The sequence below is a fragment of the Maniola hyperantus genome, chromosome 26, assembly GCF_902806685.2.
Source record: "Maniola hyperantus chromosome 26, iAphHyp1.2, whole genome shotgun sequence".
Taxonomy (NCBI): domain Eukaryota; kingdom Metazoa; phylum Arthropoda; class Insecta; order Lepidoptera; family Nymphalidae; genus Maniola; species Maniola hyperantus.
The window spans coordinates 4,831,393-4,857,116 of record NC_048561.1 but is presented as its reverse complement, the minus strand read 5'-3'; the positions used below and the strand labels follow the sequence as shown (position 1 = coordinate 4,857,116).

The 25,724-nt window shown below is 39.2% G+C and overlaps 3 protein-coding genes and 1 long non-coding RNA gene across 4 annotated transcripts in view; 2 read left to right on the top strand and 2 right to left on the bottom strand.

Annotated features, from left to right (window-relative positions):
- The first annotated feature begins 251 nt into the window (after positions 1-251).
- Positions 252-3,661, top strand: LOC117994227 (uncharacterized). Its single transcript, XM_034982119.2, has 2 exons — positions 252-520; positions 738-3,661. Exon 2 carries the CDS (start codon positions 741-743, stop codon positions 3,003-3,005), a length of 2,265 nt encoding a protein of 754 aa, XP_034838010.1. The 5' UTR covers positions 252-520; positions 738-740; the 3' UTR covers positions 3,006-3,661.
- Positions 3,662-12,209: 8,548 nt separating this feature from the next.
- Positions 12,210-17,205, bottom strand: LOC138404230 (uncharacterized). Its single transcript, XR_011238247.1, has 2 exons — positions 15,015-17,205; positions 12,210-14,522 (listed from the first exon to the last, which is right to left on the bottom strand). It is a non-coding gene; the product is annotated as an uncharacterized lncRNA (long non-coding RNA).
- A 626-nt stretch (positions 17,206-17,831) lies between these two features.
- On the top strand, positions 17,832-18,512 carry LOC138404140 (trichohyalin-like). Its single transcript, XM_069507382.1, has one exon. The coding sequence runs from the start codon at positions 17,832-17,834 to the stop codon at positions 18,510-18,512; it is 681 nt and encodes a 226-aa protein (XP_069363483.1).
- A 302-nt stretch (positions 18,513-18,814) lies between these two features.
- The window catches only part of LOC138404247 (uncharacterized), a 33,695-nt gene continuing 26,785 nt past the window's right edge, over positions 18,815-25,724 (bottom strand). The window contains exons 2-3 of the mRNA XM_069507780.1: positions 20,678-21,108; positions 18,815-19,993 (exon numbers count right to left, since the gene is read on the bottom strand). Of these exons, the coding sequence (XP_069363881.1) occupies positions 19,114-19,993; positions 20,678-20,973 (1,176 nt within the window). The 5' untranslated portion in view covers positions 20,974-21,108 and the 3' untranslated portion in view covers positions 18,815-19,113. The remainder of the gene's footprint in view (positions 19,994-20,677; positions 21,109-25,724) is intronic.

Genomic DNA, 25,724 nt, shown 5'->3' with positions numbered 1-25,724 from the left:
GGCAAAGTTGCAGCATTTTACGGTATATCAAAAGATTGGTTAAAGTTTTCACTCAAATTTCCCACTAGGGATAGCTTTACTGGCAAATAAAATTGTATCCTGTTGCCATGTTTATAGGCTGCGCCTAAGTGAATTCGCATTTCGAGGTTTTTTGTTGTGGGCTTCTTAGACCAAGGTACGCCTCTTTTTTGAGTGGCTAAGTTAACCAATCTAACAAATAACTACCACTACAGCCACCTAGGGGGAGGGGGGGCACATTGATTCACGGGGCACATTGGTACAGTATCTATATCTCAAAACCGATAAACGCTACACAGTCCGGCACATCACTAGAATGCTCAAGGGCATTCACAAGAATGACAGTTGTGACACCGTTCGCCGCCAGTTTGCCGTTGGACCTCAACGGTCACTAACGTGTTGAAAGTGGCGTGCGCCGCTGCCTACAAAAAAAAAAACGTGAAATGTAATTGTGTCTCAGGAGGATTCTTTTAGTTGTTTTTGTTATTATTTGTTACTACAGGTAAGTAAATATAGTTATTATTGTATTTTAAAATGTTTTTGATTGCATTATTATTATATATTAGATAAAATTAATTGTTTGTGGAAAAAGTCCGTTGGGGCACTTTGATACGGTAATGTGCGGGGTACAATGATACGTATCAATCTGCCCCTCTAGTGTATTAAAGTGCCCCGTCAAAAATAATAGTTTATTTTATTGTTTATTTTCTTTTTTTCAGAAAATGGTGCGCACGTACAAACCCAAAACTGATAGAAAAAATATCAATGAAGAAAACATTGAAGACGCAATACGTGAAGTATTGTCAAAGACTTTATCTATACGCAAAGCAGCCGACAAATATAGCATCAAAACTGCGACCCTACAACATCGCATAGAAAAAGCCAGAAAATCATTTGAAGCTACCAGAATATTATCTACAAATGAAGCATCCTCTTCATTACAAGCAGAATCTTCTTTATCACAAGCAGGTCCATCTTCACCACAAATAGCACCATCTATGGAGATGGCACAAATAGCGTCATCTTCAGCACACACTACTACTGCAGCTTTATCATCACACACTGCTACAGCTACTTCATCAAACATCTATGGTTCCAAGTATACCGTTGCACAAGTTTTTTCAATCGAACAAGAAAAGGCATTGACTCAATATTTATTGAATTGTAGTAAAATGCACTACGGCCTTACATTGAGACAGCTTTTGACTTTGGCATACGAGTTCGCAGAATCCTCAGGGTGTAATTATCCAAAATCCTGGAAAAAAAACAAATGCGCTGGAAAAGATTGGGCAGCTGGCTTCAGGAAGAGAAACCCAGAATTGAGTCTACGAAAACCAGAAAACACAAGCGCAGCAAGAAGCTTTGCTTTTAATAAAGCTGCTGTAGCTCAATTTCATGATAATTACGAACGCATAATGAGACAGTACAATTTTACACCCGATCGAATAATAAACTTAGATGAAACAGGCATAAGCACAGTTCTTTCTACTCCTAAAGTTATTGCTGGAAGAAAACAAAGACAGGTGGGACAAATAGTTTCTGCAGAACGCGGAGAGTTAGTTACTTTCTGTGGTATTATTACTGCTACTGGTTCTTCTCTTCCTCCAGTTTATGTCTTTCCAAGAGTTCACTACAAAGATCACTTCCTAAATGGAGCTCCTGATGGAAGTCTAGGGTTGGCAAACAGAAGCGGCTGGATGACATCAGAATTGTTTATAAGAGTTTTGAAACACATTCAACGCCTTACTTCGAGCAATAAAGATAACCCAATTCTAATCATTTGTGACAACCACGAATCGCACATTTCAATAGAAGCTGTTAACTACTGTCGTGACAACGGTATTGTTTATTTGAGTCTGCCCCCACACACGTCACACAAATTGCAACCGCTTGATGTCAGTGTGTTCGGACCCTTCAAAGGCAAATTGAAGATAGCTTTCAACGACTGGCACATTCAAAATGTTGGAAAGACTTTGACCATATACAACATTGCTGAACTGTCAAAATTAGCATATTTGGAATCATTTACACCAAAGAATATCATAGGTGGTTTTTCCAAACCTGGAATTTGGCCAATTAATAAACTGGTATTTGGGGACGACGACTTTGCACCGATAGACATTTTCAGCACAGGTTATCACGATTTGACAGATGAGAACACTCACAAAACACAAGATTTACATTTTGTAGACTCGGAAACAACTCAAAATAATGAAGTTGTTGATAGAGAACAAAATAAAACTCCTACTTTGGATACCGACCCAATTTCAGTGTCTGATGCTGACGATTCTCTACATGTTTCTTCATCACAGGCTATGCTTACTCCTGACGTAGTTAGACCTTATCCAAAAAAGGCGATTACTGACAGTGTCTTAAAAAGAAAAGGAAGAGAAAAGGGACGATCAAGAATATACACTGACACACCAGAAAAAAATAGATTAGAAAGCTTACGTAATGAAAAGGACAGGAAAAGAGAATTACAAAAAGCAAAACAGCATGCAAAAGAATTGAAAACAGCGAAAAATCTGTTGGGGTTAACTGAGCCAAAAAAGAAAAAGAGAGTAACTTCTTTGCCTGCAGAAATAGATTCCGATTCTAGTCTAGATGAAGTCGTGATGACGAGTGATAGTGAAGACATTGAAATGCCATCGGAATCAGAAGAAGAGGTAATTAATGAAGAACCAGTTAATCCTGAACACATAAATATTGGAGATTTCCTACTAATTAAGTTTGAGAAGAAGAAAACTGTGATTCACTACGTTGCCAAAGTCGTATTTAAGTATAATGTGACAGAATATGAAGTATCATATCTCAGAAAAAAAACAGGGTCTTATAAGTTCATATTTCCAATTGTGGAAGACAAAGCAAGTGTGGATGTTAGAGATGTAGTTTTGCAATTACCAAAACCAACTTTCTCCAAAGGCACATCTCGAACATCGTCGCTTTATTCATTTTCGGTAGGTTTAACTCGATATAATATCCAGTAGATTGTTTTGTAATTTATATGAGAGTTTTTATGATTATTTTTGTTAAATTTTTGATGTTTGTTTAATTTTTTAAGAAAACTATTGTTCATTTTGATAGGAGGTTCTAATATTATATTTTCATTAACAATATTCAATGTTAAAGTCTGATTACTTAGTAAGTATATAACTGATTATATAATTAAGAAAATAACAGAGAATTAGTCTTGTTCTATGATGACAATATTGTTTTTTTTTGTGATTATATTTCTTAAGTAACTTAAGAGACTGATTATGGCTAATGTGCACTCTTAATAAAAAGTGTTTTGCGATCTCAATCAATAAAATTGTTTTATTTCTTAATTTTAAGTAATAATACAGTTTATATTGGGTTTTTAGTCAGTTTAAATTTGCATTTCATATGGATCTAAAATACGTATCAAACTGCCCCACCCCATGTATCAAAGTGCCCCACTGGTGGGGCAGAATGATACAAACATTTTATTTTCTTAAAATCACATTATCTCTATACGTCGCCAATTTTTGCGGTTTTTGCGTAGCCAAAATGTAAGCTGACATATCAGCCAATGCACACATCAAAACAAATATTTAAATATAATGCTTTATGGTCCTCAGAAAAGAGATTTAATTTTTGTGTATCAAAGTGCCCCCCCTCCCCCTACATAATGAAAATAAAAATTTATTTTTAACAATTTCGGCTCGCTTTATGATGACAAAATAGTGATGGAACAATTCAAACATGTATCACATTAGATACCTACAACCTATTTTAAATAAATGAAGATCATCATTCCACATGATCTTGATGATTAATCGTGTAAAAGCTAAAAAGGAACTATTTCTACCTTGTCCACTAGGATCTAGAATCTAGATTATATCACTCATTCTCACTAGTGCAATACTTTATTTTGGTACCTAAAGAAGAGTCTTGTGTCCCAGTAGTTTGCATCTAAATCATTTAAACAGTTGAATTTCTGGGATAATAGTTAAACTCAGGTACAATGCAATACATATAAAGTTGACTGTTGTTGTCATTTCTTAATGACTTAAGCTTAATAAAATAAATAAACTTTTATTTCAGATATCAATCCATAATTATGTGTTAGTACAAAAAACAATAGAATTACTTAACCTATGTTAGTACTTATTACTAGCTTAACTTAACAACTAATCATATTTAATTAAAAAACTGTTCTAAACTATTCACAATGCTCGTGGGAGCCTTCTAGCGCCTATGTACCACCCCAGCACCTCCAGAGAGGTTTGTCCAGGTGCATGGCCAATGCGCTGAGGAGAGTGTTGGTACTACCCAATAGCCTGCTCATCATGGACGCAGCACTTTTGCGCATGATCATGTAGAAATCATCCACGTGAGCATCTGCAAACTAACTAACTAACTGTGTGGCCAGTCTAACTTTCATTTTCTGTGTTTTAAAATCAATATGCAGTGCAGACAATTTATTTGCAAAATGGATACCTTCACTTTGCTGATAGGTTTGTAGCTGTTCAATGAATTTAAATTCGATTTTATGCCCAAGATTATCAAAGTATTTTGTGACCTGGTTAAAACGAGACACAGCTACCTATATGCCTCACATAAATCTGTCTAATTACTCAATCTTAAGTGTTAGCAAAATCAAAGTGCACTCTATAGATCTCAGCCTAAGTTTGGATGCTTTGTGCTCAGTGGCCCAGAAAAATCTTGTGTTATTTATGGAAAAAAATTGCTAGTTTCTTCTGTCAGTTCTGCTTTCTAAACTAGCTGATATCTTATTCTGCTTTCTAAACTAGTGGTGATATCTTGTTCTGCTTTCGCTAAACTAGTGGTGATATCTTGTTCTGCTTTCTAAACTAGTGGTGATATCTTGTTCTGCTTTCTAAACTAGTGGTGATCTTGTTGTGGGGTATAAAACGTAGTCAACCTTCTTTGGATGCCATGCGATTTGAGAAAATCATCAATCAATCAAGTCCTTATTGCGGTATTCTGTACCGTTATCGGATTGTAGATATTTTATTTTTTTGTTATGTAACGTTTCTACTTCATTTTTATATTCTTTGAAGACATTCAATAAGTCACTTTTACTTTTTTTTTAATAAAATAGACGTGACAATACCGTGTGAAATCATCTATGAAAATGACATAATATTAGGGGTTAAAGTATGAAATTGCCGATTTGTACTGAAAAATAAAAATTCGTATTTTTAAATTTAACATACCTATTTATTTAACTAAAATAATTACCATTATTATCTATACATTGCTGCCATCTAATAGGAAGCTCATTTATGCCTTTGCGATAGAACTCTGGTGATCTAGATTCGACAAACTGTGTGAAAGCATTTTGCACTGCCTCCTGAGAAGAAAACTTTTTATCACGCAGAAAATTGTCCAAATCACGAAAAAAATGGTAGTCCGTTGGAGCAAGGTCTGGTCAAGGTCAAGGTTTAATCTGTCATGAAACTGACCACTTTCAATTATTAGGCTTTCTGTTTTATTAGGCTTTCATTAAAGATCCTGGAGTCATGAGTGCTACCACGGCAAAGAGCAACAATATTTCTAATTTTCAGTCTTGCATCACAAACTGCCTGAAATAAAATTGATAGGTAAATAAAAGGTAGTTGCTCAGACGCCTGCCCGTCACTCCCAGTACTTTCGCCGGTCGTGCCGAGCTGCGTCGACGGGGAAAAATTAACCGTGCTCCCGGACTCCTGTTGGAGGTCGGGGCGGTTTGAATGTTCTTTATTTAAACTCGTTGCAATGTTATATTACCCTCGTGGTAGGGCTGAAAATCCGACCACAGGGCTTCGCCCAAGACTATTCGCGAAGGTCCCACCCGAAGGAAGTCATGAACTTGAGGGAAAACACGAAGGGAAAAGCCTTAGAGCCTCAATAGCTCAACGGGTACAGGAGTGGACTGAAAACCGAAAGGTCGACGGTTCAAACCCCGCCCGTTGCACTATTGTCGTACCTACTCCTAGCACAAGCTTGACACTTAGTTGGAGGAGGAATATTAGTCATTAACATGGCTAATATTCTTTCTTTTATAAAAAAAAAATCCCTCCAATCGGGACTGTTGCAGCGTCTGAGCTTCAACCTCACCTGGACTTCGCCCCTAAGATGGTCGGCGGCCCGCACTCCCTCCGTAGAGGATCCAGGGACAAGCCTGACTGCTATCTCCATCGCCCACCGCTCGAGCGCTAAGTCGACGGCGGAGGTTACAATGGAAAGGTGCATGCCTCATCGAATTCGAGGAACGCGTGCGTCTTGAGGCAGATGAGACCCGAAACGACAAACGGTAGTTGTTGTAAGAACACCTACTGTTGAACCTTTCGAATACAAAAACGAGTTCGTCTATCATTCAAAATGGTACTCGATACCGCAAACAACCTTTCGCATGGTACACTAGTTGCCAGAGCATTAAGTTTTTTGCGCGCCAGTATTGCCAAGCGTGGGTAAGATTTTTGATTAATCTTCCACCATTCAAGAGGTGAATGAGTCTTGGACAGTATTTTATCATATATGTATCTTTGGACTTCCACAACTGCTCTTGAATAAGCGGTACCGCTTATGCATCTTTTTGTAATAAAAGATGGATCACCAGTAAAAAAACGGGCAAAACCAACATGATGATTGTCCCGAGTGGGATTTTATAAAAAAACTCAAAAACTGCTCATGCACCGGTTCTTTTAAATGAAAACATAGCAGGATCTGTTCGTTTGCATGGTCTGTATTTAAACGAAACTTCAACGTATGCTTTTGATGCAATTTTTCAGGCAATCCTTGGTAAGCTGTTGGCAAATGAAGCCTACTTCGAAAGTTTGAACGCCTCTGATTGCCCTATAATTAATCTAGCACAGAGTATTAGTAAAAAGAAAAAAATATTGCGAGAACATTATATTCAACGAGCAAAAATATTAACTGAAATTTCAATTTCCAAGGTTCGTTTACGACTTACACGAAGAAAATCCAGCGATTAGATGTGGAGTGTAACGCTGCAACAGCACAGTTCTTGTTAGAAAAAGAACCAAGCTATGCAAGCTACATTGATTGTACCTGTGGGTACAAGAACCGGAGAGAATACCCATTTATTTCTGTCAATATAGACGTCGCACTCTGCCGCGGTTCCTTTGTACAACGAAAGGATGACACTCCCCAATCGCGCCCGATCACCTCAAACAGTGGCATTGAAGAATAGCAGTCAATGAAATTCACTCATGCGAGCGCCACACCTCATACATACTCTACCAAATTAAAAAGGACAAAACATAACACAAATCAACCTCCCCCAATTTGGTTGGTCACCACGGGGGCCCACAAAATTGGGGGGGGGGGGGGGGGGGGACCACAACCCTCCACGTACCAACAAATTATCCAACGTAAAAACAAATTATACTTAGCGACTTTTAACGTATGATCTTTAGCAAACTAAATAAGAATAACAGAACTAGACTCTATCATCCGTCAAATGGGATAAAAAGAAAGGTTGGAGGAGGCTTTCACCGCTAAAAGCGGTCCTTTCTAATACCCTATTTTTAGATATAAATTATTAATTATTATTAAAATAAGATAAAAGTTAGGTTTTTAAATTTTTTTACAACTATGTATCAATGTAAAATAAAGCTGTTTTTTTTTATTTTTTTTATTTTACTCTGCCGGGGTCTGCATTTAATACAGGAAGCAATTGATGACTGCATATCAGGGGAAAGATCATGCTTCAACTGCAAAAAAGTATCAAAATGCCTAAATGAGTATGGGCCTCACATAATTATTGATACCTCCGCTTATAGTGTTCCTGGATATTCCAATAAAGAAAACATCGTTACCGCCACGTTAAACTCCTTGAAAAGAACAATTGGGATAGGAGAGAGAGAGATATTTTCAGAGTTATGTGTGTTTTAATTAATTAAATATCACTTGCTTTAACGGTGAAGGAAAACATCGTGAGGAAACCTGCATGCCTGAGAGTTAGTTTCCATAAAGTTATCAAAGGGTGTGAAGTCTACCAATCCGCACATGGCCAGTGTGGTAGACTATGGCTAAACCCCTTCTCACTCTAAGAAGTGACCCGTCCTCTGTAGTGAGTCAGCGATGGGTTGATCATGATAGGAATTTGGGCTAGAAAAACTAAAGAAATACCTACTTCTTTATTCAAATAAACTTGTAAATAGGTGCTTTCGAATCGTCAAGAGAATCTATCACTGGATCGGAACGCCCAATACTTAAAGAAAAACCTATGCGTGAACCATATTGTCATCAAGTTCAAGGAATTTAATAAAAATTGCATTCAAGGATTAAAGTAGATATGACGGTATTACAATGGCATTTACAAACCTGCAGTGAACCTGAACAGCCTGGAATACAGCCCCTCTGGTAAGACATGTTCACTAAACTTAACTAGTACCTAACTACAACTATACTGGAGTCCTGTCTCGTAAATAAACACTGGAGTTCTGTCTCAAAACACTGGAGTCCTGTCTCAAAACACTGGAAGTCTCTGTTTCAAACATGGGTATGGAAAACTTAAAATTTCTTTGGTCTCAAAACACTAGAATCTCTGACAGCTTTCTTAGCGTGGGTTAGGTTCACTGGTTTGCTAAACGTAGCGTGAAATCACTAAAAACTGGCTTTAAATAGTTACAAAAGGTATTAAAAACAGCAAAATCAGAAAACATTACGACCGCCAGCACAGACCAGGTTGTTTGCCCAATTTCTACCATATCAATAGCAAAAAATTGTCTGACAATTTTATTTTGAAGAATATTTATTAAATCAATGATACATACCAAAGGTAGAACCAAATAAAATATTGGTAAATAGAAATTAATGGTTAGAGAATATTTTTTTGCTTTAAAATACAAATATGTTAATGTAAACTAAACTACCAATTTGGTAGAAAAATTAAACATGGGATGCCTTGACCACAGAATAATATATCGAATTTGTCCAGTCACAGTAGCGCGGTCTGCTATTGCCTTTTGGTACTAAATGAATTGAAGTACCATGCTATTTGTTCTAAGATTGATGACCCTGGTATACGCCGTATGCAGTAAACAGCGACATCGTGAACGGTGATTACTCCACATGTAATAGTATACGCCGTATGCAGTAAACAGCGACATCGTGAACGGTGATTACTCCACATGTAATAGTATACGCCGTATGCAGTAAACAGCGACATCGTGAACGGTGATTACTCCACATGTAATAGTATACGCCGTATGCAGTAAACAGCGACATCGTGAACGGTGATTACTCCACATGTAATAGTATACGCCATATGCAGTAAACAGCGACATCGTGAACGGTGATTACTCCACATGTAATAGTATACGCCGTATGCAGTAAACAGCGACATCGTGAACGGTGATTACTCCACATGTAACAGTATACGCCGTATGCAGTAAACAGCGACATCGTGAACGGTGATTACTCCACATGTAACAGTATACGCCGTATGCAGTAAACAGCGACATCGTGAACGGTGATTACTCCACATGTAACAGTATACGCCGTATGCAGTAAACAGCGACATCGTGAACGGTGATTACTCCACATGTAACAGTATACGCCGTATGCAGTAAACAGCGACATCGTGAACGGTGATTACTCCACATGTAACAGTATACGCCGTATGCAGTAAACAGCGACATCGTGAACGGTGATTACTCCACATGTAATAGTATACGCCGTATGCAGTAAACAGCGACATCGTGAACGGTGATTACTCCACATGTAACAGTATACGCCGTATGCAGTAAACAGCGACATCGTGAACGGTGATTACTCCACATGTAACAGTATACGCCGTATGCAGTAAACAGCGACATCGTGAACGGTGATTACTCCACATGTAACAGTATACGCCGTATGCAGTAAACAGCGACATCGTGAACGGTGATTACTCCACATGTAATAGTATACGCCGTATGCAGTAAACAGCGACATCGTGAACGGTGATTACTCCACATGTAATAGTATACGCCGTATGCAGTAAACAGCGACATCGTGAACGGTGATTACTCCACATGTAATAGTATACGCCGTATGCAGTAAACAGCGACATCGTGAACGGTGATTACTCCACATGTAATAGTATACGCCGTATGTAGTAAACATCCCATGGGAACTCTTAGATTTTCCGGGACATAAAGTAGCCTATGTCCTTTCTCGGGGTGCAAGCTATCTCTGTACCAAATTTTGTCAAATCGGTTAAAGGGTGAAAAGCTAGCAGATAGACAGACAGACACACTTTCGCATTTATAATATTATATGGAGGATATAGTACAGAATGAAACATTTGTTTATTTTAAATATTTTATTGATAAAAGTAATTGTTAATTGCTGCTGCTGTGAACACTTGGCGGCGAGTGCACCCACCCTCCTTAGTCATTGTTGTGTTCACTTGTTTAATTAAACTATTTATAATATCAAGTAATTTATTTAGATAAGATCCAAATATATTTTCATCAAGTAATTTATTTTGGATCTTCTTTAATAACGTGACTAATTAAATTAACACCCAAGATCCGGAGCTCAGAGAGTAAGCGCCATAGACATTATCTATCGATGTCATAGACAACATCTTACTACAGTCATAGAAACCGTTACTTAAGGTGACGCAGTACGCTCGGCCGAACCTATTTGCTTTTCACTTGACATTGTATTAGAAGGGTGAGAGGCACGATGTTTTTCACTGAAATCAAGGGTATCGGAAAAGTATTTTTGAGAAAAAACTACTGAGTTTGTTTGCAAAGTATAGTTATTTCAACTAATGTATAAATAAACTATGTCTAATGTTAAATTTCTTTAGAATTTTCATACCCCTAATCTTATTTATTTACGCCCAAAGTTGTCATAAATTTAGTGTTTAAATAGGAATATTTTGAGGCTCGTAACTTTAAAATCAATATTTTTTCAATGTTTCATATATCAATAAACCTAGGTAATGACGAGATAAATCGAAATAATACTTAGTTTTGAGCGTTCAGTATCAAATAATGTAGTAATTACCCTCCTACGTTTGTATGAAGAAAGCATCGTCCTGAGCCCCCTTAACGCCATGATTAATATATCGCACCTACGGTGCTATAAAGTCACTTATGCAAATAATGTAACCTTTCAGGACAAGCATTTGAAAATTCAATATCCTATTACAACGTATAGTTCTTCTCTACTAAATAAATAAAATGATAATATTTAAACTACAACTTTAAACTTCATTTCAAAGTAAAAGCAAACATCTCACTAATTACGATTAATAAAATATAAACGTTTAAAAATTACTACCCTCGCAGAAGTGACGTTATGACACTAGAAAACAATTAACCTGACAGTTATGTCAAAACAAATAAAACACGTAATCATACATTTCTAAAAAAATATTTAATATCCAGTATCAAATACAAATTCTTTTACTTATTCTAACTATCATTATGTTCATAGGTACTAATTTGGTAAACACTCACTTAAAATCACTGCCACATTACCAGGAAAATCAGGGGCAATAGTTGTTTTCCCTGCAAGTGTAAATGTGGCTTTGTTGACTATTAAGTAAAATAAAAATTAAAAGAGATCATTGTAAAAACTTTCATAGTATCTTGGCACGAGATTAGCCTCCAATAATTGCAATAAATCACGCTTTTTGCGTTCTGTAATTGGTATTTTTGAAGTGTAAGCTTGCTTCAAGGGAATTTCATCTATTCTTCGATTGCCTCTATTGCCGCGTAATTTTTTTGGTTGAACAATTATTGCTTTTGCTTCTTCCCAGTTTACATTTTTAAAAGTGGTTCGATATTGGTAATTTTCACAAATCTTGGTGAATTTAATACTTTTAATATCACCAGTTTTGATAACATCGCCACTGACATTTTTCGCCATATTAAAGTTCATGTTCTCCTCAAGTGATTTTAAATCGAAGAAATCGTCATAATTAATTTAATTTACCACAAATGGCTTTCCAGTCTTTTTGCCCCCACGAATTAAGGAAATGTATTGGTCAGGCACATAAATACATCCAGCATTTTTGGCTCTAGTCACAGATTTTTCTATTACAGAATGAGCAGCGTCATTTTGCGTGTGGCCACGAATCAAAAAGTTGTGTTGAATCGAGTTAATATTTGCCAACAGGGCAGGGTAACACCGCTTGTAAGTCATAGGTGAAAACAATTGTGTTGTTGTCAGGTTCATTACATCTTTTCATATCCCTGTCTTTTTCATGTCTACTTAAGCTTTTTTCTTCCTGATGTAAGTTGAAGCTGTCACGTAATTTATTCTTTTCTTGTTCAGAGGCATTTTCGTATGCTTCACACTCATCGCAACGATCTTTTTTGGGTTTGAAAAATCCAATGTTAAAATCTTGGTTGAAAATCCGTGAGTAGGCGTCGTAGTTTACAATAGGCTTGTTTTGCTGCTTCTGAATTTCGGAATAATTTCTGTGCAACTCTGCTACTGTCAAACCCCCATCAACGAATTGTCTGCTAGTATTAGCCCTGAGATAATGACTTTCAACCTTTGGAATTGATTCGATATGATCCTTTACTGCTTGTATAACTTCAGGTTCCAATTTACATTGTTTTCCGTGTTTTCCTCGTTGATCAGGTGGAATAAAGCCATCATTCCGTGCTTTGCCGTCGATAACAGTCCGTATAATCCGTTGTGTGATACCCAAAGTGTTGATGAGAAAAGTTTTACAGACGCGGATCTCTTTATTCTCATTAAGCAAGTAATATGCAGTGTTTTCTTTTCTGTCGTACATTTTGTTAGTCTTTATGCGGCGGTAAGCACATTTTAGTGTTCTTGTACAAGCATTTAAAAAACCCCGTTGCCTTTCTATACTCTCCAACTTCCAGTAAGACTCAAATATTTCCATCCTTTTTTGTTCAGTAAATTTTGCAGCACGGGACAACCGACATTTTGAGGTACATGTAGGTCCCATTGTTTTACCTTGATTTAGTTTTTTGGTGTTTACTGAGATATAAGTTTGACCAGAATTTTTTAATCGCTTAGCAACACTCTTTTTCCATGTTGTTGGATTACGCGTACGCTTTCTGCCTCTTGGTTTAGTTATAGGTTGCGCTGGTTGGTTATGTTCGTGAACAAGACTCTCATTATTAGAATTATTATTTTCAGCAGGAATATCACTGAAACTGCTACTTGAATTTGCCTTTGGAACTACTATTGGAGCTACTGCTGGAACTGCTACTGGATGAAGACGACCTTGCACGAGGGTCAGGCCTGTATTCATCTCCTGAATCGGTACCAGAGACATCGCTTGTTGGAAAGTCAATACCGTCTCGTTCATTCGTTTCATTAGTGGCAAGTAAAATAGACGGAGAGTTACTGGGGTTCTCTAAAGGAGTATCATCCTGCTCTGGAGAAGTTGTTGTTGGATCATCTAGGTTGGCTGCTGCTACTTGCTTCTCGTAATTTGTATCATGAGACAGTGTATTTTTTGCTCGGAATATTATTTCCCTATTATAATATGGCATCCTAGTAGAGTTTTCTAAATCTTGCACTTCAACCGAGTTTTGATTGCCACTTGAAAGTGCAAATAGCACAAGTTTTTTGCTGCGTTGGTTCATTTCAAGTCTGAAAGAAACAAAATACCTAGGTACATAATGATAACAAATAGGTAAACAAAAAAATATAATAACAAAATAAACGATCGACTGATTTATCGATATTATAGGTAGGTAATTTTTTTATACCACAAAATAATTAATTTTTAGATTGGTTAAAGGATAATTGATCACAAAAATAACAATTATCATAAAAATATAATTATATAATTACTAAAAACATTAATCCTTACTATACTGGAGCAATATTGTCGCAACTGTTAATCTAACGTTAACTTTTATACCATAAAATACAAAGATTGGGGAAACAATGTCACTACTTACACAAGTGACATTGTTGCTTCAAGATACAAGTGTGACAACTACATAAGTGTCGTTATTGCTCCAAAAACATTGAAAAAAATTGTCACAATTACCTTAGTAACGTTGTAGCTCCAGGAGACCGCTTCTTGTGCGGGGGGCTGCGCGCAACTGACAAATGAAACGTTGTTTCTCCCAGTGGCGTCCAGATTCGCGCCAAAACCATAACGACACTAATGCCCTCACGCGGAAAGTATGCTACACAAGTGACAATAACGCACCAAGTGCAGAGGTAGATTAGGTGTATTTTCTCATACTCAGTTCAATTTTGACAAAAATTGCATAAGTGACGTTTAGCACCGTATGTGCGATATTATGTTGTCATCCAATTGAAGTATTCTTGCTTTTGTAAGGAAATTCTTGCCTCCATCATGCTCAGCAGCTGTGGTATTTGAAATTCTTGCCTCCATCATGCTCAGCAGCTGTGGTATTTGAAATTCTTGCCTCCATCATGATCAGCAGCTGTAGTATTTGAAATTCTTGCCTCCATCATGCTCAGCCGCTGTGGTATTTGAAATTCTTGCCTCCATCATGCTCAGCAGCTGTGGTATTTGAAATTCTTGCCTCGATCATGCTCAGCAGCTGTGGTATTTGAAATTTTTATATTTATACTCCAACTTGCACAATTAGCAGCTACTAAGGAATGTTTATGTATTATAAGTAACGTTAAATATGATTGGTCCCGCTTATAGCTCACACGGCGAGGCCGTCATTCTTGTTTGTTCGGTAAACGAGCAGCGTGCGTCTTTGGCGCGGGTTTGTGACACACTGAAATAACCGTTTCAGTTCGTCTTTTTCGATCCGCCACTACGTATAGATCGCAGAATGGGTGAGCGGTAAAATCAACTTTTAAGACATCTATAAATTCATGAGGTTTGAAAATTATCCGCAAATCAGGGACAATTTCCGAACAATGTCCATCGTTGACGCAGCGCCGCGTGAAACCCCAACTCTACGACATGAGCAACTAGTAAAAAAGGGTACGACTTAAGATGTGTGTATAATAGAATTAGACTCATCATGGTTGGTATTAAAGGAAGTTATTTGGCTACATCGTGAGTGTATTTCATTTACCTGTTAGCATAGATATCCGACTCCTAGGTTCTGTACTACAGGCTATCCTCTAAATTTTCTTTTGTCACCGGCATATGGAGTCCGACTAGCCCGAACGTTCTGTTCTTTATGCCGGGTGACAGTGTTGGTGACGGTAAGAAGGATGGAGGGCGAATCACCTCCTGAGCCTCCTGATCTAGGAGAAAATATAACGATCCCCCACTCGCCATGCTTCCAGCCCATTCCCTCCCGTAAACGCGTCGGGAATAATGACAATGAAGAATCTATACCTAAAAAGCACATTAATAACCCTGTCTCGTAAGCACCGTCTATACAGATGCTGTATCTCCATCCCTCTCTATCGGAAACTTCCAAGACATTCCTCACTGACGACAAAGGCCCATTTATTGTCTATGTATCCCGTGAAGTGTCCGATCCGCGTCGGCGGGAACTACCATACGCGCAATACAATTTGGCCAGTTTTTACATAAACATCGGGTGAGTAGCATAGTTAATAGTGGTATTAAAATGCAGACCGGAATAGGGTATCAGTTGAATTCTTAACCAGCAGAGCAGCTAATGACTTTCTAGTCAACCCTGTGCTAGAAATGTGTAAATACAAAGCCTACATATGTACCTACATTCAATATTACCCGAACGGGATTAGTGAGAGGCGTCCCCAGCGACTGGCACCTTAATGAGTTTGTAGAATCGCTAGAACTTCCCCCTGGCTGTGGGGAAATACTTAAGGCCAGACGTTTGAACCGCAAACTAGGCAATGAAAATGGCGTAACCTGGGTTCTACGCATCGGAGATTTGGTCCTTATAAAGGACGATGCACTGCCTCCCATGAAATGGCATTTTGGAAGAATCAAACATATTTATGAGGGCGCAGACAGAGTGGGACGCGTCGCGGACATCCAGACTACCAAGGGACTAATAGGAAGGGCGTTCAACAGGATTTGTCCCCTAACCAAGGATTCTGTAGAAATCCCAGATTTCAACGTCGGGGGGCATGTCGAGGACGCAGCCTGCGGCAGGAGGCGCGGGGCGGCGGGTGAATCACTAACCGCGATATAGACAGATTCGATTCGCAAAACGCGAACGCTGCTGGCGCGTAAAGTCCATACGATGTACCTAACATATTTTTTGTAACCATAGTACAACAAATAAAAGTCAAAAATTCTACAGTCCGTTTGCAAGTACATATTATTGTGAACTTTTTTTAAACTAATTCCTTATCCTATTCGTTGTTGAAACAAAGGCCAAAAGGCGATTTGAGAAACTAGCAAAATCCAAAATAGACGTTGCAGATCTTCAAAAGTTAATCCTGGATGAAGAGCTGGAGAATAAAAGAAAGCAATGGATTTTTGAAGAAAAAGAAAGCGAGCAGAAGCGAAAAAGATGGGATTTTAAGTCCCACATGAAATAAAAGAATAAAGGGGTTGTTTCAGAAAAAGGTCATTTGAGAAACTAGCAGAATCCAAATTAGACGTTGCAGATCTTCAAAAGTTAATCCTGGATGAAGAGCTGGAGAATTAAAGAAAATAATGGACTTTTGAAGAAAGAAAAAGCGAGCAGAAGCAAAAAAGATGGGATTTTGTAAAAGAAAGAGACTACAAGCGGCAAATTGGGCTTTAGATTTTTTTTAAACGATTGACAAAAACTGCATATCTCAAAATAAAATATTATTTTATTTGTTGTAGGGGAGAGTCGGGTAGCCTCGGACGGCGGGTAGCCGCGGACATTTCAATTTCTAAGAAACTAAAACCGTTGCGTAGATAAAGTGTCATTGTAAGTATTGAAGGTTGTGACGACTCTGTTACGCCCGCTGTTGAAGATTGCAACGGCCATCAAACCAAGATCTTAAGCCACTCGTTACAATAGCCACGTTTGCCAGACTAGCGCTCGCGCCGGTCAACTTTTTTCCATTTTCTGAATGTAGATCAGACAGTCTCCGCCCCCTCCGGCAGACAGTCTCCGCCCGCTGGAGGAACCCAGAAAGCCGCTCAGCCGAAGTACCCACCACTAATCGTGGAATCTCTGCCGAACTGGGCACAGCATTTTAGAAGTCTGAAAAATAAGCTGGGAAGAGCACCGAATGCACGCCCGTTCGGCAAGGGGATAAAGTTCCTGCCGAAGGAGGACCACGAGTATCGACTCATACAGCGATACCTTACGGAGTTGGAGAGGACAGAAAGAATATCGTGGTTCTCCTACTCCCTCCCCCAACGCAGCCTGAAGGTGGCTATAAGGGGCGTTCCAGTAGACACCAACGCGGAGGAGATCGCCGAGGACTTGAGAGAGCTCGGCTTCGATCCAGAAGTAGTACGGCCCATAAGAGCGCGCAAGGGTAGGCCTGGATGCATCTTCTTCGCAATCAACCTCACCCCGGCTATATATCAGGTCGATGAGCTTCTATGTATGCCGGGAGTAAAAATTGAGGCCTGGCGGGGCAAGAAGGGCCCCAGCCAATGCCATAGATGCCAGGCCTTCCGCCACTCCAGCCACAACTGCCATAGAAGGCAAGCTTGCGTCCGATGCTCCGGGGAACACAGCGCCTTCGAATGCCCACGACCGCGAGAGGAGCCCGCGACTTGCGCGAACTGCGGCGAGGCGAACTACACCTCATGCCCGGTATTCAGGAAAGAGGCCCGTAGCAAGCGGGTGGGCACGGTCGCAGCGTCTGATCGCGATCTAATCGCATGTGTACTCATGCACTTTTTTCCCCGGCTCCCACCTCGCCGCGCATACCTCAGAGAGTGCACAGCAGTTATGGCCAGACTATAGTCAAGGCGGCTAGAGAACGAGGAGCGGCATACAGAAACTCTTAGTAGGATGGCTGACTATGTAGCGCAGCTAACTGCAGCTGAGTCAAGGCGGCTAGAGAACGAGGAGCGGCATACAGAAACTCTTAGTAGGATGGCTGACTATGTAGCGCAGCTAACTGCAGCTGAGTCAAGGCGGCTAGAGAACGAGGAGCGGCATACAGAAACTCTTAGTAGGATGGCTGACTATGTAGCGCAGCTAACTGCAGCTGAGTCAAGGCGGCTAGAGAACGAGGAGCGGCATACAGAAACTCTTAGTAGGATGGCTGACTATGTAGCGCAGCTAACTGCAGCTGAGTCAAGGCGGCTAGAGAACGAGGAGCGGCATACAGAAACTCTTAGTAGGATGGCTGACTATCTAGCGCAGCTAACTGCAGCTGAGTCAAGGCGGCTAGAGAACGAGGAGCGGCATACAGAAACTCTTAGTAGGATGGCTGACTATCTAGTGCAGCTAACTGCAGCTGAGTCAAGGCGGCTAGAGAACGAGGAGCGGCATACAGAAACTCTTAGTAGGATGGCTGACTATCTAGTGCAGCTAACTGCAGCTGAGTCAAGGCGGCTAGAGAACGAGGAGCGGCATACAGAAACTCTTAGTAGGATGGCTGACTATCTAGTGCAGCTAACTGCAGCTGTACAACAAATAGCTAATGGAGTATCAGAAATCAAAGATCTAATGCGTATAGACTTATAATTTGGGAATTCCATCAGCATTTGTTTGTCAAAGCATTTGTTTCTCTGAGAATCGAACCTGGGACTTAAGGTCACAGTACAAATTGTTTTAACTGGAATGTGGCGTGGTGCCTTCTTTTATGCTTTAGGGCCATACCTCACCGAGATGCCATGGCGACGTGGCCAGCGACGTTGCCAACTAGTTCATACTGAGATGTATGACGGCTAATTCACTTGGCGACCGACTGGCGGCGTTGCCAAGTAGCCAGAGTAGCCAGAGTCGACCGCTCCGCATGCGGCGACTGGCGACGCTGGCTACCTGGCAACGCCGCCAGTTGTTTGCAAGTGTTTGTATGCTCCGTCACTCACTCAGTCGCCAACCAGTCGCCGCGTTGAACGCACGTCGTACTGAGAGCAAAATGTCGTTCGATACTGAGAGATTTATCATAGAAATTGAAAATCGGCCGTGTTTATGGAACAACGGATTGAAAGAGTACTCTGACCGCAACTTGAAAATTAAATGTTGGGATGAAATGGTGAACATTTTTAAAGAAAAAGAAGACATGACAAATGCAGAAAAAAAGGAACTATGTAAGTGCAATGTTTTATTAATATTTGTAAACTTATATATTTCTATCTTGCCATGGTAGTGGGTTATGATTAACAAAATAGTCTGCAAGTTTGTCTCGAACTGTTAAAGCTGTTCTCCCTCCTCTATTACGATTCTGATCTGTAGCAGGTTCGAACCCCGTTACTACCAAAGTATCGTCATATGAATAGCCATCTCTAGAACGTACAAAATTATGCAAAATACAACATGTCTTAACAATCTTCTTTGCTAAATCTATATTAACATTCAGTGGCCTGTGGAATATCCTCCACTTATTGGATAATATACCAAATGTGCACTCGATATAACGGCGTGCTCTAGATAAACGATAGTTAAAAATTCTTTGTTTGTAACTGAGATTGAGTCCTCCGTAAGGTCTCATGAGGTTTTCATGTAGTCCGAAAGCTTCATCTCCTACAATTGTATATGGAATATTCTCACCATTTTCTATCAGTGGTTTGGCCTCAGGGATACTTAAAGAATTGCTCATGAGGTTAGTGTAAAAAGAGCTTTCCTTAAAAATTCCCGAATCGCTGCTTTTTCCATACGCTCCAACATCTATATACGTGAAATTATAATTAGCATCACATATTGCGAGTAAAACAATTGAAAAGTAATGTTTATAGTTGTAGTATAGTGATCCGGAATTTACTGGCTGGATTATTCTGATGTGTTTTCCGTCAATGGCACCAATGCAATGCGGGAAATTGGTGTTTTTTTTAAATCCTCTTGCAATGCTTTCCCAATCATCTCCTGTTGTAGGTAATATTATAAATTGTCCTTGATGTTTGCATATAGCGTCACACACTTCTCTAACTATTGTACATATTGTTGTATAACCGAGTCTGTAGTTGTAATATAGTTCCATAAATGTACAACCTGTTGCAAGATACCTGCAAAAAAAAATCTAACTTAAAATTTACTTTCAGCTGTTGCATTACAAAGAAAGTGGAAGAGTATCCGCGGCTGCTTCACAAGGGAAATTGGCCGCCAAAAAAATGTTAAGTCTGGATCTGGCGGTGGATCACGTAAAAGTGAATACATCTTCTTTAAACAGCTGCAATTCTTAAAAAATGTTGTAGCTGTAAAGGAACCTGAACACGAACACGTTGCTGATGAAGAACCTACGGAGAACTCTGAACCAGATACACAGATGGTACAACGTAAAAAAAAGATAAAGGCCACTACGTGTCCCGAAGATGATAAATTCCTTGAAACTCTACAGAGAAGCATCGAGACGAGAGAAAAAATTGACGAAAAAAATGATGACGAAGACAGATTATTTATGTTGTCTTTGGTAGGTACATTAAAAAAAGTACCCCCAGAAAGAAAAATGGATACGAAAATGAAGATAATGTCTATACTCGACAACGCAACTAAGCCTGTATATTACCCCCAAAGCTCATGGTCGCAATCCCAACAAATGCAACAGTCTCCTTCAAGCTACCATCCTGGATTTTCTACTCGTTCCGGAGGTTCTGAAATGTCACACACCTTACCCTTGTCGAATTTGTCAAATTACTCCGACGAATCAACCATTTTAGACATGTATGATTAAATTATAAATATATGCTTACCTCAATGTCACAAATAGTTTTTCTTCAGGACTTATAGATTTTCTTAATATTGTATCTTGTTTAGTTAAATCATTCCAACATAAACTCAATAATTCATCAAATGATGTTAGTGACATCCTCAGATAATTGAACATTTTTTCAGGGTATTTTCTTAAATCTTCATAGAGTTTGAGAAAAACACCGCTTTGGCTTCGGTTTGATACAAACGGATGTACCCATATTTTTTTCTTCTTTCGTTTCACCTTTTTGCGACGCTGGTAATAATATAATAACAGTGCAGTAATTTCCACGTCCATTCCTGACTGTGTCGAGACAGAACTGATGTATTGGCGACGCGATTGGGCGACTCAGTCTGGCGACGCAGGGACACCAGACGTAGCCATGGCAACGTCGCTGGCCACGTCGCCATGGCATCTCGGTGAGGTATGGCCCTTAAAGTCATATATTATGCTCTCCTATTATATATTATAACTTATTGTATACTGCTAACAAAACAAAAGAAGTTTAAGTTATTTACACAAGCATCCAACAACAACAAAACAAAATATCGAGAAGTGGGCGAACGAAAAATCTGTCAAACAATAAAATTAGTCAACAAAGCGCGAGCGATGACGTCTTCGCCACTCTCGGCTATCGTCGCGTCGACCGACGACGCGGTCTCGCTCTCACACACCGATCGCGCCCGGCAGCCCGCGCGACAGCCGCGCCGCGCCGTCTGGCCGGCTCGACTACTCATATTTTCGCGCGGTTTCAGAAAAAGGGACAATTTTGCGTCCTAGAGTTCATTTCGGGGACACCGGGACTCGTAACTCTAAAAAGGGACAGTCCCGTTCAAAACGGGACGTCTGGTCACGTTAGTTATACATATCGCGCAGCTTGCGCCTGTGGACCCGTAGCGCATTTTGTTGGCGCTGCTCCTCAGTATGTCCCATCAATACGGCACAAGCCATATTTTTTTTAAATTATTATCTACAACATTAACCGCGAAATAAAGTACTTGCTTACAAAATAACAATAATTCAACTCCGACGAACCATCCTTACTTTATATTACTTTCCTTTTTACAACTAATAGGTAAGTACCTAGGTACTAGGTATCACTATTATTAATTTTAATGTATTTTTCTGAAAAACCGAGCGGAATTCGGCCGATTTGTAATTAAAAATCCTTCGAAATTAAAACATCTCTACATTCGTTGAGATTGCTAAAAAATTATTACCTCTATAAAACATGTAATTCAGTGGGCCTTTGATTTGGAAAGGCATCGAAGCGCGTGCGATTCGTCAAAAATTGAATTCGTGCATGAAAAACAATGCGGACTAGTAAGAGAATTGGAATTTAAATGCAGCATGTGCAATAAAACTTGGAATTATAAGACGAGTGACAGTAATCAAATTAATACCTCATTATTATATTAATTATTAATATAATATATATAATAATGAAAATAATAATGAAAATAAAAAAAATATAATATTATATTAATACCTCATTTTAATACCTCGTTTTATGACACAAAAGTTTTCTACCTCGACACAACGAGATGCAGCAACAAAATAGATTTCGTGGAGCACCACGTGGCAGAGGTCATCCCGGCGGAAACCGCCGAGCAGGCTGCTCGGCGGTTTCCGGTGGGTTTAGGGTTGCCAGATGTCCGGTTTTCGACCGGACAGTCCGTTTTTCTTTATGCTTGTCCAGTCAAGAAAATCTTGGTAAACCGGACAAAAGATTGTCCGGTTTTAGTAAAAATTACGAGTAGTTCATTCACCTGGCGCTTTAAACCACTCTCGAACGCTTCGTTCGACGCGCCGCCCGCCACCCCCGACCCGCTCCCACGCACTTGTTTCACTTCAGTCGCTTAATAGTTACAAGTGAAAGTAGTCGCGCCCTAAAGTATTTTTAGCGACGCTTGCAGCGTGTTATTATTGTTATTATATTTTGTTTCCTGTGCTGTGTTTCATCGTTATCTTGTTTGTGTGTGGCTTTGTCAATCAAAATGGAAGACGAGGAAGCATCAACAAGTAAAGAAACTCCACCTAAAAAAGTAAGAAGGGTTTGCCACTATAATGTTGACTGGGAATCTCGATTTTCGTGGTTAAATAAATGTTACGAAGACAACACAAAAGGCTACTGCAAATTGTGTAAAAATAAGTTCACGGTGGCTTATGATGGCTTGAAAGCATTAACGCATCATGCTGCGTCAAAGAAGCACAAAGATTCAGAAAGTGCTGCAGCCATGTCTCAGCGAATGAGTTCTTTCTTTACACGAAAAGGCAGCGCACAAAGTGAAAAAGTTAGTATTGCCGAATTGACTGAAGTTTATCATGGTATCAAGCACCATATTTCGTATCTTGCTCAAGATTGCTCATTTAAAGTTTTAAAAAAAATAATTATAGATTCAGATATCGTAAAGCAAATGACAGGAGGACGCACTAAATGTACTGCTATCGCAAACCAAGTTTTATATCCATATTCGATGGAACTTGTGCAGGAGGATTTAAAGAATGAAGTTCCGTTTTCCATTGCTACCGATGCTTCTAATAAAGGAAACAGAAAGTTCTTTCCAGTTGCGATTCAATATTTCTCACCAAGAAACGGTATTTGTCATAAAATTTTGGACTTTTATGAAGACTCATTCGAAGATTCAAGATCTATTAAGGAACAATTATGTCAAGTCATGAATAATTCACAACTGTCGTGGAGTAGAGTAACAGCATATGGAGCAGATAATGCCTCTGTAAATTTTGGAGTTAATAATTCCGTTTTTCAAAAGCTAAAATCTGAAGAAAATAATGAAATTATAGCTGCTCACTGTAATGACCACATATTTCACAACTGCGCAAAAATCGCTTTGAAAGTAATGCCTGTTGATGTCGAAAATATAGTGATGAAAGTATTTGCAGAGTTTTCTTGTTCCGCGAAGAAACGAGAAGAGTTGAAGGCGTGCTTTGATTTCTTTGAGAGCGAATACAGAGAAGTTATACGACATGTTCCTACAAGATGGCTTAGTTTGTTTAAAGCTCTTGATAGGATGCTTTTGTCGTGGGGACCATTGAAAAGGTACTTCTTAGAACAAGGTTCTGATAATTGTCCTAGGGCTCTTTGGGCTATCTTGTCTGATCAAGTAGACGAAATTGCAAGTGAAACCACTCCTACTTACAATGAATTATATTTATATTTCACTCATAATTTTATGGCTTCTTTTCAAGAAATTTTACTTTTGTTAGAAAAACGTACCACAGCAGCATTTCATTTGCACAATATAATGGTGAAATTCCGGGACAGTATTGCAAAGAAAATAAGTGACAAACATTTCGGAATGAAAGTTCATATGGCATTAAGACAAGGCTATCTTTCAGAAAATCAATCAAGAGAATTTACTAAAAACGCTCTAATAGTTTACCAAAGAGCACTAGCATATATAGAACAGTGGTATTCTTTTGAAAATAACAATTATAAGGCATTTAGTTGTTTAGATCTCGAATGCGGAAGATTTCCTACGCTGGATCAATTGATTGAGTTATGGTCATTGTCTCCATGGAAGCAGCAAAATCCCCCTGAAAACATTTATGAAGAACTGGCTGCACTTCAAAGTGTTTTCTCTTCACTTGAAGGAAACTCTATTAATATGTGGTGCAAGTTTTTTACCAACGAAGCAGCGCCTAATTTATTGAAAATAGTGCAGTATGTGTGTAGTATTCCCATATCTAATGCTTTTGTGGAACGAATCTTTAGCGTCATGGGAAATGTATGGACAGACGAAAGAAATCGTCTCGCCGTTAATACTGTGAAGAGTGAATTGTGCGTTTTCTTTAATATATCTGCTAGTTGCACTGAATTCAAAGATGCCATCTCAGACAATACATCTTTATTGAAAGCAGTGGCATCTAATACAAAATATATTAAAAAAGTTTAAGTAGATTTACCTACTGTTATTGGAAATAATGATTTTCTCTTCTCTTTTGATCGTTTTTTTTTCTTATTCAATGTAAATTTAGTTAAGATAGAAAGTTACCTTTTTAGGTAAGTTAATTTTATGTTAATAATATTAAAATTAAAAACTGGTCCGGTTTTTTTTTTCAACACATCTGGCAACCCTACGAGCAGCCCGCGATGCGATGTGTGCCTACAACCACTTTAACGATCGAAGACAACAGGAAGATTGGGCCTATGAGCCCGAACCCTATGATCCTAGGCGTGAACAAACAAACCGCCGACCAACAAACCGATCGCAGTCCTGGAAACAAAAGCCTAAACCGGACAAGAAAGAAGAGAAAAAGGAGGTTCAGACCGTTAAGCCGTCTACGGAAGATTCAGGCGCCCGAGATGAACCCCTTTATGACATTGGACCACATTCAACTCTAACGCCAGATTTAGATTGTTTCTGTCAAAATTTTGAATTTTCGGGTTTTATCCCAGTCGTCAATCAGACGTATGAGAAGATGCGCGGCGTTGATCCCCGCTTACACGACCGCTTACCTCTATCAATGTTGACACACGCTATGACGACACATCTTAATTTAGAAATCTTAGAAGTGGCACGGAATGCCGGCCAAAATGTACTTAATTTAAGAACCGATGCACGAGAGATATTACCGGATTATCAAGTTATTCCCCAGTCAGTTGTTGACTATATATCACATGTCACTGACGCTATTACGCAAGATGGGAAGGAGCTTCGTTTAAATCTACCTGCAGTGGCAATCCCTCAGGGTCCGATCTTTGCGGACAACGTCCAAATTGCTGAAAGTGGTACATTTGGTATATTGAACGCTCAATCACATAACGTTTACGAGTGCTACATTAGCCCACACGTCACCTCGGCTAGAGTACTAGCCTCACAAAACCAAGAGCATGATTACGACCCACTACCCCAAGATTTAATAGCGGGAAATCTCATTCCGAACAGGAATCTACTTGGATATGAAGCTATAGATGTCGATAATCATGGAGCTAGGGCGCGTCTTCAAGGTATCAACTTTCCGAATGATGATACATTAGAGGGACGGTACAGATTTTCCCCCCTATTACAAACACGCGTCTACAC